Here is a 15,886-nt window from a genome sequence, read left to right as displayed (position 1 = left end):
CTGGGCTGTATCTGCTTTGGCATACAGGACAGCAGCTTCTGGGCCTGCTAGCAGAGCAGGGCACTGTTCAGAGCAGTGGGAGGACACCAGAGATGCAGGGGTGGTGGTGGTGGGGTCTTACCCGTGTGCAGAAGTATGTCCGCCACTTGTGATACTCCCGAATGACCACTCCAATCTGGTGCTTCCAGTATTTCCCTTCCATTATCACGGCCTGCAAGGCAAGCGCAGGGTGGGGCTAGGGCCAATCGGAAAATGGGGGTGGGAGGGAGTTTCCATAGAAAATTCAGATTTTTCAGCAGAAATTCAAAAACCAAAAAAATCTCAGATATAAAATTAAATATTTCAATTAATAAATGCTATGGCCATGCCTCATCAGAGCTGTAGTTTGATTGCCCCGTGCTTCCATTCTCCCTTATAAACTGGCCTTCCTGGTTGGACTACATTTCCCATGAACACCAAAATCTTCCCTCTTGGCAAAGGAAGCAGTGCATTGTGGGCATCCCTGACCACAGTGCATCATGGGAGATGTAGTCCCGCTGGGGAGCGCAGCCCAGAATGGAGACTAGGGACATGAGGAAACCGAATCACAACTCCCATGATGCATCACAACCTGACCTCTTGGAGACAGGAGTCTGTACATCATGGAAGTCCCTGGCCCATGGTACATAATGGAAGATGTAATCCAGCTGGGGAGTCCAGCCAATGGAGGAGACTGAGGGACAATTCCTACAAGGCACCGCGGCAGCATTGCCAAATCACATTTTAATTTTTGGGCATTCCATTTTTCAATGAAAAAATCAGAATTTCCCTGCAAAGCAGACAATTTTTTTGGAAAATTCTGTTTAGTGGAAAACCCATCTTCTGCCAAAGGTAGTTTGGATGGAAAAATGTCAGAGAGCCCTTATGAGGACCCAATCTGGGGAGAGTGGAGTGGAGAGGTGACCCTAGGACTATTGGTCAGAGTCCTCTCGGAGGGGAGGGGCAGGGTAAGTGAGGGGCACCCCTCACGGGGGAGGGGGCAGGGAGGACCTATGAAGTAGTCTGCGTCACTGGTGCAATAAAGTCTCTTGCAGGAGAGGAGCCCCTTGCAGTGCCCCTCATCAGGGCCGGTGCAAGGAGATTTCATGCCCTAGACAAAACTTCCACCTTGTGCCACCCACCGCCCCGCGCTAGCTCCCCCCCCCCGCCCTCAGGCACCCCCCCTACGGCAGATCCCCTCCACCCCCTCCCTCCCCTCGACCCGGGCAGCCCCCCTGTGGCAGCTCCCCGCAGCCCCCTCCCTCCCTCTCCTCGGCCCAGGGAGCCTTGTGCAGCAGCTCCCCACCCCAGCTCATCTCTGCTCCACCTCCTCCCCGAGCACGTGGCCGCTTCTCCCGCCTCCCAGGCTTGGAGCGCCAATCAGCAGTTTGGCACGCAAGCCTGGGAGGGAGAGAAGCAGAGCGGGGCGGTGCTCAGGGGAGGAGGCGGAGCAGAGGTGAGCTGGGGGGGGGAGCGGTTCCCCTGTGCGCCGCCCCCGTTACTTGCTGCAGGCAGCCCTTCCCGCGCCCCCTTGCCTCAGCTTACCTCCGCTCCACTGCCGCCCCCAACCACTTGGCGCCCTAGGCGACAGCCTAGTTTGCCTAGTGGTTGCACCAGCCCTGCCCCTCATCCCCATTCGCTCACTTCTGGTTTGTGGTGATCGTCCCCGTCACTGCACTCCAGCGGCGTCACAAAATTGCACACAGGGTTCTTCCTCCTCTCCACATCTGCAGGGGGCAAGAAACAACAGTTGCCTTTGCTATAGCCTCCTCTGCCACAGACCAGGGAGCACTCCCATGGGGATTATGCAATAGGACATGGGGCCTTTCCCCTCGAAGGGCCCACGTACTCTGATCTGGCCCCAGGGCAGGGAGACTGGCTGTCTTGGGGGTGGGGGGAGGGAAATGGACATGGGACCTTTCCCCTCTAGGGTGGGGCAGTGGCTGAAAGCTCCTTATGTGGTGCTCTGTCTAGTGAAGCAGGTTCTTGCTGCCCTGAAAGTGGCATTGCCTCGCCCACTCAGCTCAGAGCCCTGGAGACTGAGCAGCCCCTCTGGTATGATGAGCTGCTCTCCTTGGTCAGCTCACCCTACCACTGCCTGCACTGTGCCTACTCTGGGGAGACTCCAGAGCCCCGTGTGCCCCTGGGCAGCCCCAGCCCCCACTCACACTGCAGGTACCATGCCCTCCAGATGGCATTATTGAGCCGAATTTTGTCACGTGGCAGCAGCTTCAGGCCTTTGAACGTTTTCCATTTGGGGGACATGATTTTCCCACTATGAAAAACAAAAGGAATAAAATCCTTTAATGATGCAGGTCCAGAGAGAGGGGGACGGGGGCAGGGAAGGGCAGAGCCAATGACAGAAGAGAACAGAGATGGAGAAGGGACAGGAATCCTGTACAGAGCAGGTCAGTATCCCACCAACCAGGCACCCCATGGATCCCCTACAGAGCAGGTCAGTATCCTCCACCAGATACCCCCGCTCACCCCATACTCCACCTCATGGATCCCGTACAGAGCAGGTCCGTATTTCACATCGGACACCCCCGCTCACCCTATATACCACCCATGGATCCTGTAAAGAACAGGTCAGTATCCCCCACCAGACACCCCGGCTCATCCCGTATACCACCCCATGGATCCCGTACAGAGCCCAATTTCTCCCCATCCACACACAGGAAAACCTCTGACCTGCGTTTGGAGATGCTTCAAGCCTAGGCTAGCTGATCCAACTATGGGAATAGGTTAGAACCCAGGCTCTGGTATAATTTAGGCTGGAACCCACCCATTTTGCAGTGAGGATGCAGGCTAAATAATTTGAGTGCTGATAGTCCTCCAATGCCTTCCCACAATTCCCCACAAGGACAGACAAATTCTGCTGCAACTGACACATCTGACTTGGAAAGAATCTGAGTGTCTCAGCACAAAGAACCAGGGGATACTCAATCTGACATACACAGGCAAGTGCAGAAACAGTGAGGACATGACACCTGGGCTAAGCCAACCTGGGTGCCAATCACCCAGAGCTAACTGTGCAGTGAAGACATGCCCCAGGAGATGAAGGGCATTAAGAAATGCAAAGACTCTCAGGGCTTCTCCACGTGGGGATGTTTCTTTGATGGATCTAGTTTTTTTGGCACAGACTGCCTTGCATCCAAACACACAAGTTCTTTTTTCATCATTATCTGATGTCTTATCCTGTGCTGGAAGTTATCATCATCCACATCATAAGAGTAAGCCACAAAGGCAAACTGCATGCCACTTAGCTCAGTCTCCACCTAGGTCCATAAGACCGTCTAGCTGTATGTTCAGTCTGTGTCCATCATCAGAGGTCTTCCTGCGCCACCAAACCTTTTGGTGTCCATGTGACCGCTGGCCATGTAGTGACATTCCTTGGTAAACACACTTAATAATTTGTTGGTCTTCCATCCTAGTAATATGTCTGTATCAAGAAAGCCACTGAGCCTGAACCTGCGCTGATGGTGACAGTTCAACTATGAATCTCCCTGTTGCTAATCTTGCCCTGCCACTTGATATGGAGCAGCTGACGAAGACAAGAAGAATCAAAAACATCCTTCTGCTGCTCTTCAGCCTTCCTCAGTGCCCACACTTCACTGCCACAAGTTTCCTGGACTGACCCTGGAGAGCCCTGCTTTGGAAGTGACATAACTGTATTCCAGAATGAGCTGTAAGGTTTGTGTGGATGCATCCCAATTTTGGATTATCTACACTGCTTCTGATAGCCCTCCCATAATGAATTACTTCACATGATCTAATGGTCCCTTCTGGCCTTAAACTCTATGACTTGTATGCCCTCCACTGCTCCAGGAACATATTGACCATATGTCACACACACACACCTAGGTTAAATACCAGCACCTTTGCGATCACAGATCAAATATGCACCTTTGCGATCACAGCTCGTGGCAAGCTCACATCCCACAATCCATTATAGCAAGCTATGCCCTGTACTTCCATACATCCGTACAGAACAGGTCAGTATCCCCCATCAGACACCCCGGCTCACCCCATACACCACCCCATGGATCCGTGTGGTGCCATCCAGAGGTCCGGGACTTCTATGGGATGGAAAGCATGTCCAGTTCCATCTACCCAAGAATCACCATAACGCAGATCTAGGAGTAGCTATGGCAGCATATGCAGGAGAAGGGGCACTCTTGGGATAAGGCCCATCACCAGGAGCTCCGTCAGAATTGCAAAACCAAGACCTCCCAGGACATGCACTCACTGTGAGGAGCTGGACTGGATTTTTGCCAGGGTACCCACTGCGGAACCCCTGTATGCTGGATTGTTTGCCCATGCCATCAAGAGGCACCCTGTCTATCACGGACTCTCAGGAGATTCCCCCAGACAGCCAAGATCTCTTTGGCACACCAAGCGCTGAACCAAAGACCTACGGAAAGCCAGTGCTGGAGATAGCCCCTGAGATCCAGCTTGACAATGCGGAACGGGCCTCAACCATTAAGGGTTATGTGCTGTGTTACAATAATCTGTCTAGGTTCCGGCTCTATAGGGGGATGTAAACAACTCCTATCCATGTACTGGCTGGGTACTGCCATGTTAGGCAGACAATGTTCTGCGGGAGGACAGATGTGTCCATTCCTGGCCAGCATCCTTAGTTCTCTGCCTGCTTGGCTTTATTCCTGACATGCTCAAAATGGCATGAGCACCACAAAATTGAAGCTAGCAAGGGTTTATGTCCTGAAATAATGAATCCCACATCCATGGCCCAAACGTGCCAGTCCCCACTCCCCTTCCAGTGCTGCTTGATGCTCCCTCCTGGTGGACCGGGGCAACCCCCATCTCCTCCCAGTGTCATGTGGTTCAAGGTGGCAGCAAACTTTGATAGAGCTCAGTGACAAATCGAGGATTTTTAATTCAGCAAGTACTTGAGTATGTCAGTGAGGTACCAATGTGGACACAAGAACAAATGGATATAAACTGGCCATCAGGAAGTTTGGACTTGAAATTAGATGAAAGTTTCTAACCAACAGAGGAGTGAAGTTTCCTATACCAGAAACCTACTGACCGCTATTCCTACCTACATGCCTCCAGCTTTCATCCAGACCACACCACACGATCCATTGTCTACAGCCAAGCTCTACGATACAACCACATTTGCTCCAACCCCTCAGACAGAGACAAACACCTAGAAGATCTCTATCAAGCATTCTTACAACTACAGTACCCACCTGCTGAAGTGAAGAAACAGATTGACAGAGCCAGAAGAGTACCCAGAAGTCACCTACTACAGGACAGGCCCAACAAAGAAAAGAACAGAACGCCACAAGCCATCACCTTCAGCCCCCAACTAAAACCTCTCCAACGCATCATCAAGGATCTACAACCTATCCTGAAGGACGACCCATCACTCTCACAGATCTTGGGAGACAGGCCAGTCCTTGCTTACAGACAGCCCCCCAACCTGAAGCAACCACACACCACACAACAGAACCGCTAACCCAGGAACCTATCCTTGCAACAAAGCCCATTGCCAACTGTGTCCACATATCTATTCAGGGGACACCATCATAGGGCCTAATCACATCAGCCACACTATCAGAGGCTCGTTCATCTGCGCATCTACCAATGTGATATATGCCATCATGGGCCAGCGATGCCCCTCTGCCATGTACATTGGCCAAACCAGACAGTATCTACATAAAAGAATAAATGGACACAAATCAAACGTCAAGAATTATAACATTCAAAAACCAGTCGGAGAACACTTCAGTCTCTCTGGTCACTCGATTACAGACCTAAAAGTGGCAATACTTCAACAAAAAAACTTCAAAAACAGACTCCAATGAGAGACTGCTGAATTGGAATTAATTTGTAAACTGGATACAATTAACTTAGGCTTGAATAGAGACTGGGAGTGGATGGGTCATTACACAAAGTAAAACTATTTCCCCATGTTTATCCACCCCACCCCCACCCTCCACTGTTCCTCAGACGTTCTTGTCAACTGCTGGAAATGGCCCACCTTGATTATCACTACAAAAGGTTTTTTCCCCCCTGCTCTCCTGCTGGTAATAGCTCACCTTAAGTGATCACTATGGTTACAGTGTGTATGGTAACACCCATTGTTTCATGTTCTCTATGTATATAAATCTCCCCACTGTATTTTCCAGTGAATGCATCCGATGAAGTGAGCTGTAGCTCACGAAAGTTTATGCTCAAATAAATTTGTTAGTCTCTAAGGTGCCACAAATACTCCTTTTCTTTTTGCGAATACAGACTAACACGGCTGCTACTCTGAAACCAGCCTTCCAAGGGGAGCAGAGGAGGCAAAAGACATATCTGGCTTCAAAACTAAGCTTGATAAGTTTATGGAGGGGATGATATGATAGGATATCTTAATTTTTGGCAATTAATTGATCTTTGACTATTAGCGATAAATATGCCCAATGGTCTGTGATGGGATGTTAGATGGGGTGGGATCTGAGTTACTACAGAGAATTCTTTCCTGGATGTTTGGCTGGTGAGTCTAGCCCACATGCTCAGGGTTTAGCAGATTGCCATATTTGGGGTCGGGAAGGAATTCTCCTCCAGGGCAGATTGGCAAAGGCTCTGGGGTTTCTTTGCCTTCCTCTGCAGCGTGGGGCATGGGTCACTTACTGGAGGATTCTCCATACCTTGAAGTCTTTAAACAATGATTTGAGGATTTCAATAGCTCAGACATAGGTTTGGGGTTTATTACAGGAGTGGGTGGGTGAAATTCTGTGGCCTGCGTTGTACAGGAGGTCAGACTAGATGATCATAATGGTCCCTTCTGACCTTAAAGTCTATGACTCTAGGACTCTGTGAGATTGCGAGGCAGGCGTTTTTACTGCAGCAGCAGAACATGAGAAAGCATTAGAAACTATATTTTGAATCCCAGTTTGATCAGTGCCCTGGGCTTGTTCTCCAAGCACCTGGCACTGCACAGCCCTCGCAGAGAGAGGGGCTATCAGTGCTAAACACCTGGCAAACCTCCAAGGAAGAACACATTTGCTAGATCCCAGCAGAGGGCAAAAAGAGTGGAGGGAAGGATTCACAATGCAGAAGAACAAGAAAGAGAGAGGAGCACAGGGAGCAGTCTGAAAGAATGTCAGATCATAAAAACCACTTGGGAATCATGCTAACAAAACTCAGAAATGCACGTCTCACTGTGAAACTATCAAAATGCAAAATATGAACAGTCAAAGTCCCTCGTTTGGGGCATTGGGTAGGAGGGTCAAATTTCACCAGATCTCTTGGAAGTGGAATCCATCATTGCCTGGCCTATACCCCAGTCTAAAAGACAAGTCCAGTCTTAATATAGATGTGGGGTAATAAATAGTGATAATATAGTGGCAGACTCATTGTCCAGACAAGAGGCTTCTGAACCAACCAACCTACTGCATCAATGTAAGAGGAGAGGTGTGAGCCATGAACCTCTTCATGCCAACTGGCATGGGGCACAAAGGGAGTACACAGGTGTTACAAGAATCTCCTTTGTCTGGTATGTACGTTCTGATTCACCAAAAAACGTCATGTGACGTCTCAAATAAAGGCTGGTGTCACAGTGGTTAACGATATCATGATGAAACGCATGTACAGATTGTTGACCTACAACCCTGTCCTGAATGTTTTTGCTATATTGCTTAAAAGTTATATTATAATGATGTTAAGCGGCAAAATGGGTCAGTCATCAGAAACCTAATTATGGTCACCTAGACCACCACACCTGGACAAAAGGCAGGTTTAAGTTTATTATGGTCATGGAAAGATCCATGTGGGTTATATAACTTAAGGGTATAAAGATCTAAAGATTTACCCTAAGCCAGCAATAGTCAATTATTTTTTTGTCAAGGTCCAAATTTCTTGGTCAAGGTATAGTCAGGATCCAACCTCCAGAGAAAATAATAAAAAATAATAACAATAATGATGATAATAAGTAAATACAAATATTTTGGGGTCCGTTCATAAATGTCTGGCTGTCCAGATTTGGCTCACGGTCTGCCTATTGACTACTCGATCCCTAAGCCCTTGGATAGATGGGCTTCCCAAAACGATGTCAACTGAAACAGGACCTGTTCTCTGATGTGCTCGATGATTCTTTCGATCTTTGTTTTCCTCCATTTTAGGAATATATGAGTTTGTTCATAATCCTAAAAGCTATCTCTCTGTTTGGAGGTTCATGTTGTTTTGTTATATTAATGAATGGACTTATTTGGATGTTAAATAAAGCATTTATCTATATCTGTTGTGTGTCTCATGAATCCCATACTCAAAAACAATTGGCTGTGTAGCTGCCTGAAGGGAAGAACCTGTGATAATAATAAATATTATTGGTATAACTCTGTCGCTCAGGAGTGTGAAAAATACACATCCCTGAGTAATGAAGTTAAACTGATCTAATCCCCGGTGTAGACAGTGCTAGGTCAACAGGAGAATTCCTAGCTACTGCCTCTTGAAAAGGCAGAGTACCTACATCAACAGGGAGAACCTCTCCCAGTTGGTATAGGTATCATCTTCATTGAAGCGCAACAGCTGTGCCACTGCAGTATTTTAAACACAGGGAAGCCCTCAGGAGCGTGACTTTTTCACACCCCTGAGCAATACAGCTAGATCAACCTAAATTTTAGGCACAGACCAAGGCTAAAAATCCTTAGTGGAGAGGTTTTCGGTGTACACTGGAATTTGGAGCTGTCATAAACATACAGCTAAGGGTAGCACAAAATCCCTCCTTTACCTGTAAAGGGTTAAGAAGCTCAGATAAACTGGTTGGCACCTGACCAAAAGGACCAATAAGGGGAGAAGATACTTTCAAATCTGTTGGGGAAGGTTTTTGTTTTGTGTTTCTGTTGTTCTCTCCGGAGACAAAGAGAGAGACCAAGCAAGTAGTCCAGCTCCTACTGAATGATACATCTAAAATTACAGAAATAGTAAGTAATAGCAAGGAAATGTGTTAGAGTATCTTTCATTTTAGCTTGTGAATTTTCCCTATGCTAAGAGGAAGGCTTATTCCTGGTTTTTGTAACTTTAAAGTTTTGCCTCGAGGGGAATCCTCTGTGTTTTAAATCTTATTACCCTGTAAAATTATTTTCCACCCTGATTTTACAGAGTTGTTTCTTTTGCTTTTTTTTCTTTATATTAAAAGTTCTGTTTTTAAGAATCTGATTGGGGTTTTTAATGTCCTAAAAACCCAAGGGTCTGGTCTGTGCTCACCTGGTTTACTCTCAAGCCTCCCCAGGAAAGGAGGTAAAGAGGCTTGGGGAGATATTTTGCGGAAACAGGAACTCCAAGTGGTCCTTTTCCTAAATCTTTGTCTAACTCACTTGGTGGTGGCAGCGATACTGTTCCAAGGACAAGGAAGAATTTATGCCTTGGGGAAGTTTTTAACCTAAACTGGTAGAAATAAGCTTAGGGGGTCTTTCATGCGGGTCCCCACATCTGTACCCTAGAGTTCAGAGTGGGAAGGGAACCCTGACAGGAGCTTTCTTAACAATTTACAAGTGATGAGCCTATTAATAGGCCTATGTCCCATCTTTGTAAACTGCCTTTAGAGATGTTTTTGTTCTGTTGGGCTTTTCTATATATTGGGCATTTCATTTAGGCAAAACTTTAAACCCAAGCAAATACCATTGTTTAAAGTTTGGGACAGTGTAGATTTTAAACACTGTAATTTCTATTGCACTATATCTCTTCCTCTTTGATTAAGACAAAAGCAAAATGTTTTTGAGAGGTGAGGTGGGGACAGGGGTGGGATTGATAGAGGTTACAGTTTTAAAGGTATTATGCATATTCGTAGAGCAAAGCGCAAGCGCAGAATTAATGTCCCCGCAGATTATTTTTCCCCACAGAATAATTGATTCTGATGGGGAGGTGAAGGAAAGCTGCAATTACACCCTTCACCCACCGGGGCTGATGTGGCACCAGAAGAGAAGTCAGCTGACTCACAGGCTGGAGCAGCCAGCCACGGAGAAGGACAGGGCAGAGGCTGCCTTCCTCACAGCACTCTGCCTGCAGGGCCAGGTGAGGAGGCATGGGATATGAGGGGACAGACCGAACGGGGCACACAGGGCTGCTGGGGGGTCACACAGATGGAGATGCAGAAGGGCTAGTGGGGGAATAGACTGGGGCAGGAGCACAATATTGAGCCAGGAGCTGAATGGGAGAGGAGGTGCAGGACCACATGGGGACAGGAGGAAGCAGGGACACATGGGGACAGGAGCATCTATGCCTGGATGAATGGGAAGTGGGGGTGCAGGAACACATGAAGATAGGGGCAGCTATGCCTGGCTGAGTGAGGGTGCAAGGATACCGGGGCATAGGGTGGAGGTGCAGGGCTACATGGGGACAGGGGAAGATGTGCCTGACTGAATGGGGGAGGCTAGGGGTCAGCCAGGGTCTGCCTGGGAAGGCTCCCCAACTCCCTAACAATCGTTTCCCCTAAAAAAAAAAAAAAAAAAAAAAACTGTTCCATACTTCTCCCACCCACACCCAACAACCTCCATGTTCACTCCCAGGCTCCTTCCCAGCAATTACTTCCCTCTCCCTCAGCTCCTCCATTATCCCTGATTCCTCCAAACCTTTGCACTGCTTCTGAGGGCTGCGAGAAATATGTTTCTGTATTGTAGTTTAAATGAATTATTACTCAGAGTTCTGTATTAATATGCCTAGTAAGGAATTTATTTGTCAAAAAACATTTCTTGAATCTTACTTGCTGACAGGTATTTTGAAATAAATTACCAAAATAATTGAAACTGGCATGATTAGATTGTGTTATTTTGACAAATAAAATATGCTGAATGTTAAAATACTGTGCATAAAAACATAAGTACATACGAGTGATTGTGCACAGAATTAATTTTTTGGCACATAATTTTTAACTTTTTGGCACAAAATTCCCCCAGGAGTATATACAATGCAGAGTTTTGTGTAAGGGCAGGAAAATTTAATTATTTGGAGCTACTTCAATGTGATAAATAAAATGGGGAAAAAAGTATTTGTTTTGCAGAAAGTTCTATAAAAATTGCTACAAAAGTGAAGACACTGATGCATTTTGATTATATCAGAGGACTTTTTTATCAATCAGAAAAAAAGTTTACACTTGAAGTTTGCACCTCTGTAGCTGCACAGTGTAGCCATATAAAGTCTGCTGCAGTTTCCACGGTATACATCTGATGAAGTGAGCTGTAGCTCACGAAAGCTCATGCTCAAATAAATTGGTTAGTCTCTAAGGTGTAGCTGCACAGTGTAGCCATATAAAGTCTGCTGCAGTTTCCACGGTATACATCTGATGAAGTGAGCTGTAGCTCACGAAAGCTCATGCTCAAATAAATTGGTTAGTCTCTAAGGTGCCACAAGTACTCCTTTTCTTTTAGTGTAGCCATTGTTTTCTCTCTCACCATCAGTCTTTTTATGCTTCATGTTTAGGTACTGAAATTCTTTTAGAGCCCCAATGTGTGTCTTGGGGTACTAACAAAAGTTTTTGCTGCTTTTGAGGTAATTCTATAAAATATCACTAAGGCTGTAAAGACAAGGATATTGATTATGTTCTAATGTTTTTCCATCTCTGTCAGAAAGGACCAGTCTCGCAGTTTTGCCCTAGTATGGATATTCATTCCTCCTGAGGCTTTTGTAAGTGTTATTTATTTACTCTTTCTGACTGTGAAAAGTACTTAGAATTTTTTTAAAAAGGGATAACATAATGCCTCATGAGGTTGGGCAGAGTTTCTGCATGACACGTGTTCACCCTTGCTAAAGCACAACAACTAACAATGAACAGATACAAAATTATTTGAGCATAAGCTTTCGTGACCTATGGAGTGAGCTGTAGCTCACGAAAGCTTATACTCAAATAAATTTGTTAGTCTCTAAGGTGCTACAAGTACTCCTTTTCTTTTTGCAAATACAGACTAACACGGCTGCTACTCTGAAACCAGATACAAAATTGTTTCAATAAATAAAGATTTCAAACAGTTATTAAAATGTCGTTCAAAATCCAGACCACCTCTCTTATCCTAATGCTCCGTATTGTCATGTTACCGTTAACATGGGTTACTCTGTGGGTGTGTTTTGTGACTTTTAATTTTGTTTGTTTTACTAAATGTGTCATATGAGTTAATAATACAAAATATTTACTGCTAAGGCATGTCACATACATGGTATTTTAAGAATATTTTGTTTGTATCCACTGCCTCTCAAATACAAAAATAGTTTTCCCTAATACCCAGTTTCTGCTTTTATTTTACTTATTAAATCCAAGTTTAATCAATTTATTTAATCGACATTACATACCATATATTCTGAAAGAGTTACAACAAAAAAGGCATAGTTTGTGGAAAACGTAGTGAAGTGTTATCAACTCTTTTTACATAAAACAGTTTAAACTAGTTCTTCATTTTGTCAACGCCATTAGATTTCCTGTTAGTTAGCTCTGTCTGTGTGTTGTCTAAAACAATGCTGAAAAACAAGTATGAATGTGTGTGACTTATCTATAAAACAAACATAACTGGAATTATGCTTAAGGTAGTTTATCTATAAAACAGTTTCCAATTTGGTTTGAATCTATGATTCTATGCTTAATTGTTTTGAGAAAGAGGAGGGAAGGGTAGATGTAAGTGCTCTGTGCTGGGGTGGGGGGAGAAATAGCGTTCTTATCTTTGACTAAAAGTTATCTTTTTACGTAAAATAGTTTAAACTAGTTGTGCATTTTGTCAACACGGGCTGTATTAACCAATTTTAGACCACTCAATTTCTTTTACGTTAGGCTGTGTGTATTTTGTGTAAAATAATGCTGAAAAAACAAGTATGAAAATGTGTGTAGGAAGGTGACTTATCTATAAAATATAAAACTGGTTTGAGTATGCTTACAGAAGTTTATCTATAAAATCGTACACAAGTTGGCTTCATTGTATATTTAATTGTTTTTGGGAAGCAGGGTGGCAGGGAGGGGTGAGTGGTGCTGTGTGTTTGTGTGTTGTTTGCCCTTTATTTTATTTATTTATTTATTAATTAATAAGTCCTTCAAAAAGTTTACAAAATTTAAGAGGCCTCTAATGCAAATTAAGTCAACAGGCTCAGTCTTCCATTTTTTAAAGACAAATGCTAAAGGCATTACCAAGAAAGAGAAAATTTTATTCCTGGTACAGGGTTCAAACCAAATAAGGCTAATTGCTAAATTTATGGCTAATTGCAAAAGAAATCTACACGCATGCTCTTTTGACTGGTATTTTACCTCTAATTTACATTTTAATATGTTACAACCAGTAAAGTACTGTGTTCACCATGACAGGAAAATACGGGTCAATTAAATATCAGTGGATAAATCCATAAAGTGCTGTGCTCACCGTGATTCTGGAAAATGGGATGCATTTTAATATTTTATGCAATATGTTTCCTTAAGACACCCCGTGATTAAAGAATATCTTTTGATTGGCTCAGCCAATGAACTTTTGTGCCATTTGGACAGAAACAGTCTGTGGGGTGAGATGCTTTTCTCTATCTTCTTTCCTTTCATTCTGTTTTAAAACTTTCTTGGTTATCTCGTGTCTGTCCCTTGGAGTATGTAACAAGCTATCTGGGTATAGTTTCTCTCTCTATCGCTAATACTTTATGATGTCTTTGATGTCTGTGCAATTGTTTTATCAACTTTATTTAGAATTGTACTAACTGCATACAATTATTTGTTTTAAAAATGTATGCTTATGTGTATTAATACGTCTCCTTTATTCCTCTTTGTACAATTATTTAATGACTTACATTTATTTAGAAATGCACTAACATAAAAAGAATATTTTCCTCTAAAAATGCATGTTTTTATATATACACACATACTTCTTTATTCTGTTGTTACTGAGATTTTTTAAATTATTTAATGACTTTTAAAAATACAATAAATGCATAAAACCATATTTTTCTCTAAAATGCATTATTCTATATAAAGCTTTCCCTTTATTCCTTTGACCTTAAGGTTTTATTTAAAATTGACTAACTGCTTATAAAATATTTTTCTCTAAAAATGCCTGTTATACAGAGAGAGAGAGAGAATTCTGTCATTACTGTACTAAGATTTTTGTAAATTATGTAGTGCCTTTATTTAGAAATATACAGTGTTAAAATTATTTTTCTCTCAAAATGCAAGTTAACACTTCTCTATTATCTGTCATTCAGACTTTGTATACCTGTTTACTTGATAGTATTGAGAATTGCACTAAATGTGTAAAAAATCATCTTTTCCTCTAAAAATGAGGAAAAGACATCAAAGCTATATTTTCACTTGTTGTAATGCATTAAAGACAAATTAAATTAAAAAAAAATAAATTAAAGCCTTTTTTTCAAAATGGCCAACCACGCCAAAAATGCACGCATCCAAAAACGAGAGCTAGAGGGTAGGTCATAAAGAGAAAAGGGGGTGTGTGGAAACCTGTCAACATTTATATGATGCGAAAGGTATAGAGATAAAAATTACTTTAAAGGTAGAGAAAATTCAGTGGCAGACACACTGTCCAGGCAAGAGGATTCTGCACTGATGCCTATGGATCAGCAGTTGGCTGACCCTACTGGATCAATGAAAGAGGGGAGGTGTGACCCAAAGACTTCTTCATACCAACTGTCGGGGGCACAGGAGCACCCAGGAATACAAAGATCCCCTGGGTTCATCAAAAGAATGTCATATAATGTCTCTAATGAAACCCTGTGTCACAGTGGTCTTGCCAATCATTTGTGAGATATATGTACAGAGAATATGTGAAGAGCTATGTACATATACTAAAAATTATGTTGTCTACGACTTAAGACAGTTCACCAAAAGGTAACCCACATACTCATGGCAGGCAGGAGGGAAGAGATGCTTATCTCACCCTGACTAGACGTTTTCAAATTGAGGATTGTATCATTGGCAATGAATGTCCATTTAAAATCTGAACAAAATGCTAATCCATAGTTTACGGAGATTTGAGCAGGAAATTAACAGGAAAAGGTGAACAGCAAGGGTGGAACACTATCTTCAGATGAGCATTGAAGGTCTGATTGGATGTACTTGGGGGTACAGAGAGACACCCTGGCATTCCTTCAACCTGTGAGGACAAGCCACCAGTGAGTTTGATTTTATGAGAAAGGGTCTCAGCCAAACTAGCTGAAAACGCCGGGGTAAGTGACCATGTAGGAGATAGGGAAACGCCTTGTGAGTTAAGATCAGTCTCTAGAAAATGTGTTATGACTTTGTTTTATATGTCGGTTTGTTTCCAGTATTCTCTCTCTGTCACATGAATCTCAGTTCTTTGAGGGATAGCCCAGTGGTTTGAGCATTGGCCTGCTAAACCCAGGCTTGTGAGTTCAATCCTTGAGGGGGCCATTTAGGGATCTAGGGCAAAAATTGGGGATTGATCCTGCTTTGAGCAGGGGGTTGGACTAGATGACCTCCTGAGGTCCCTTCCAACCCTGATATTCTATGATAATAAGCTTATTCTTGTTTTCACCATATCTAAGTGCTATGTGTTATGTAGAGTGGAGATCCTGAGTTGAATCTGACAAGCCGCTGTGTATTATTCCTTCTGGAACAGTGAATCTAACCTGTGCAGAGAGAGTGAGGCCTGCCGATGCCTGGAAGGTATTGCAGGCGTTGCCAGAGGCTGGTGGATTCAGGGAGCTGCTCTACAGCAGGCACCGACAAGCTTTCCTCACCCACCTTCCTTTCCCAAGCTGGAAATTCCCTGTAAGTGGAATTTTAGCTCTCAATCTGCTAGGGGAGTGGGTTCCGGCTAAATGAGGCTCCCCTCACCCAAACTGCAGTGGATTCACTAAGCAGCTGGCAAAAGGATGCCTGGGAAAATCAGAGGCTGATCAAAGTCATCTGATTGTTCTTAAAGCACTT

General features: G+C 44.0%; 1 protein-coding gene across 4 annotated transcripts in view; it reads right to left on the bottom strand.

The window, feature by feature from the left end:
• Positions 1-15,886, bottom strand: part of LOC144267120 (MLX-interacting protein-like) — a 40,388-nt gene that overhangs the window by 20,976 nt on the left and 3,526 nt on the right. For all 4 annotated transcript variants that reach the window (XM_077820821.1, XM_077820823.1, XM_077820822.1 and 1 more), the window contains exons 2-4: positions 2,187-2,293; positions 1,663-1,745; positions 122-211 (exon numbers count right to left, since the gene is read on the bottom strand). In XM_077820821.1, the coding sequence (XP_077676947.1) occupies positions 122-211; positions 1,663-1,745; positions 2,187-2,293 (280 nt within the window). The remainder of the gene's footprint in view (positions 1-121; positions 212-1,662; positions 1,746-2,186; positions 2,294-15,886) is intronic.

This window comes from Eretmochelys imbricata, chromosome 6 (genome assembly GCF_965152235.1).
Source record: "Eretmochelys imbricata isolate rEreImb1 chromosome 6, rEreImb1.hap1, whole genome shotgun sequence".
Taxonomy (NCBI): Eukaryota; Metazoa; Chordata; order Testudines; family Cheloniidae; genus Eretmochelys; species Eretmochelys imbricata.
Note: the sequence above shows the minus strand (reverse complement) of the source record. Positions and strands in the feature narration are given on the sequence as shown.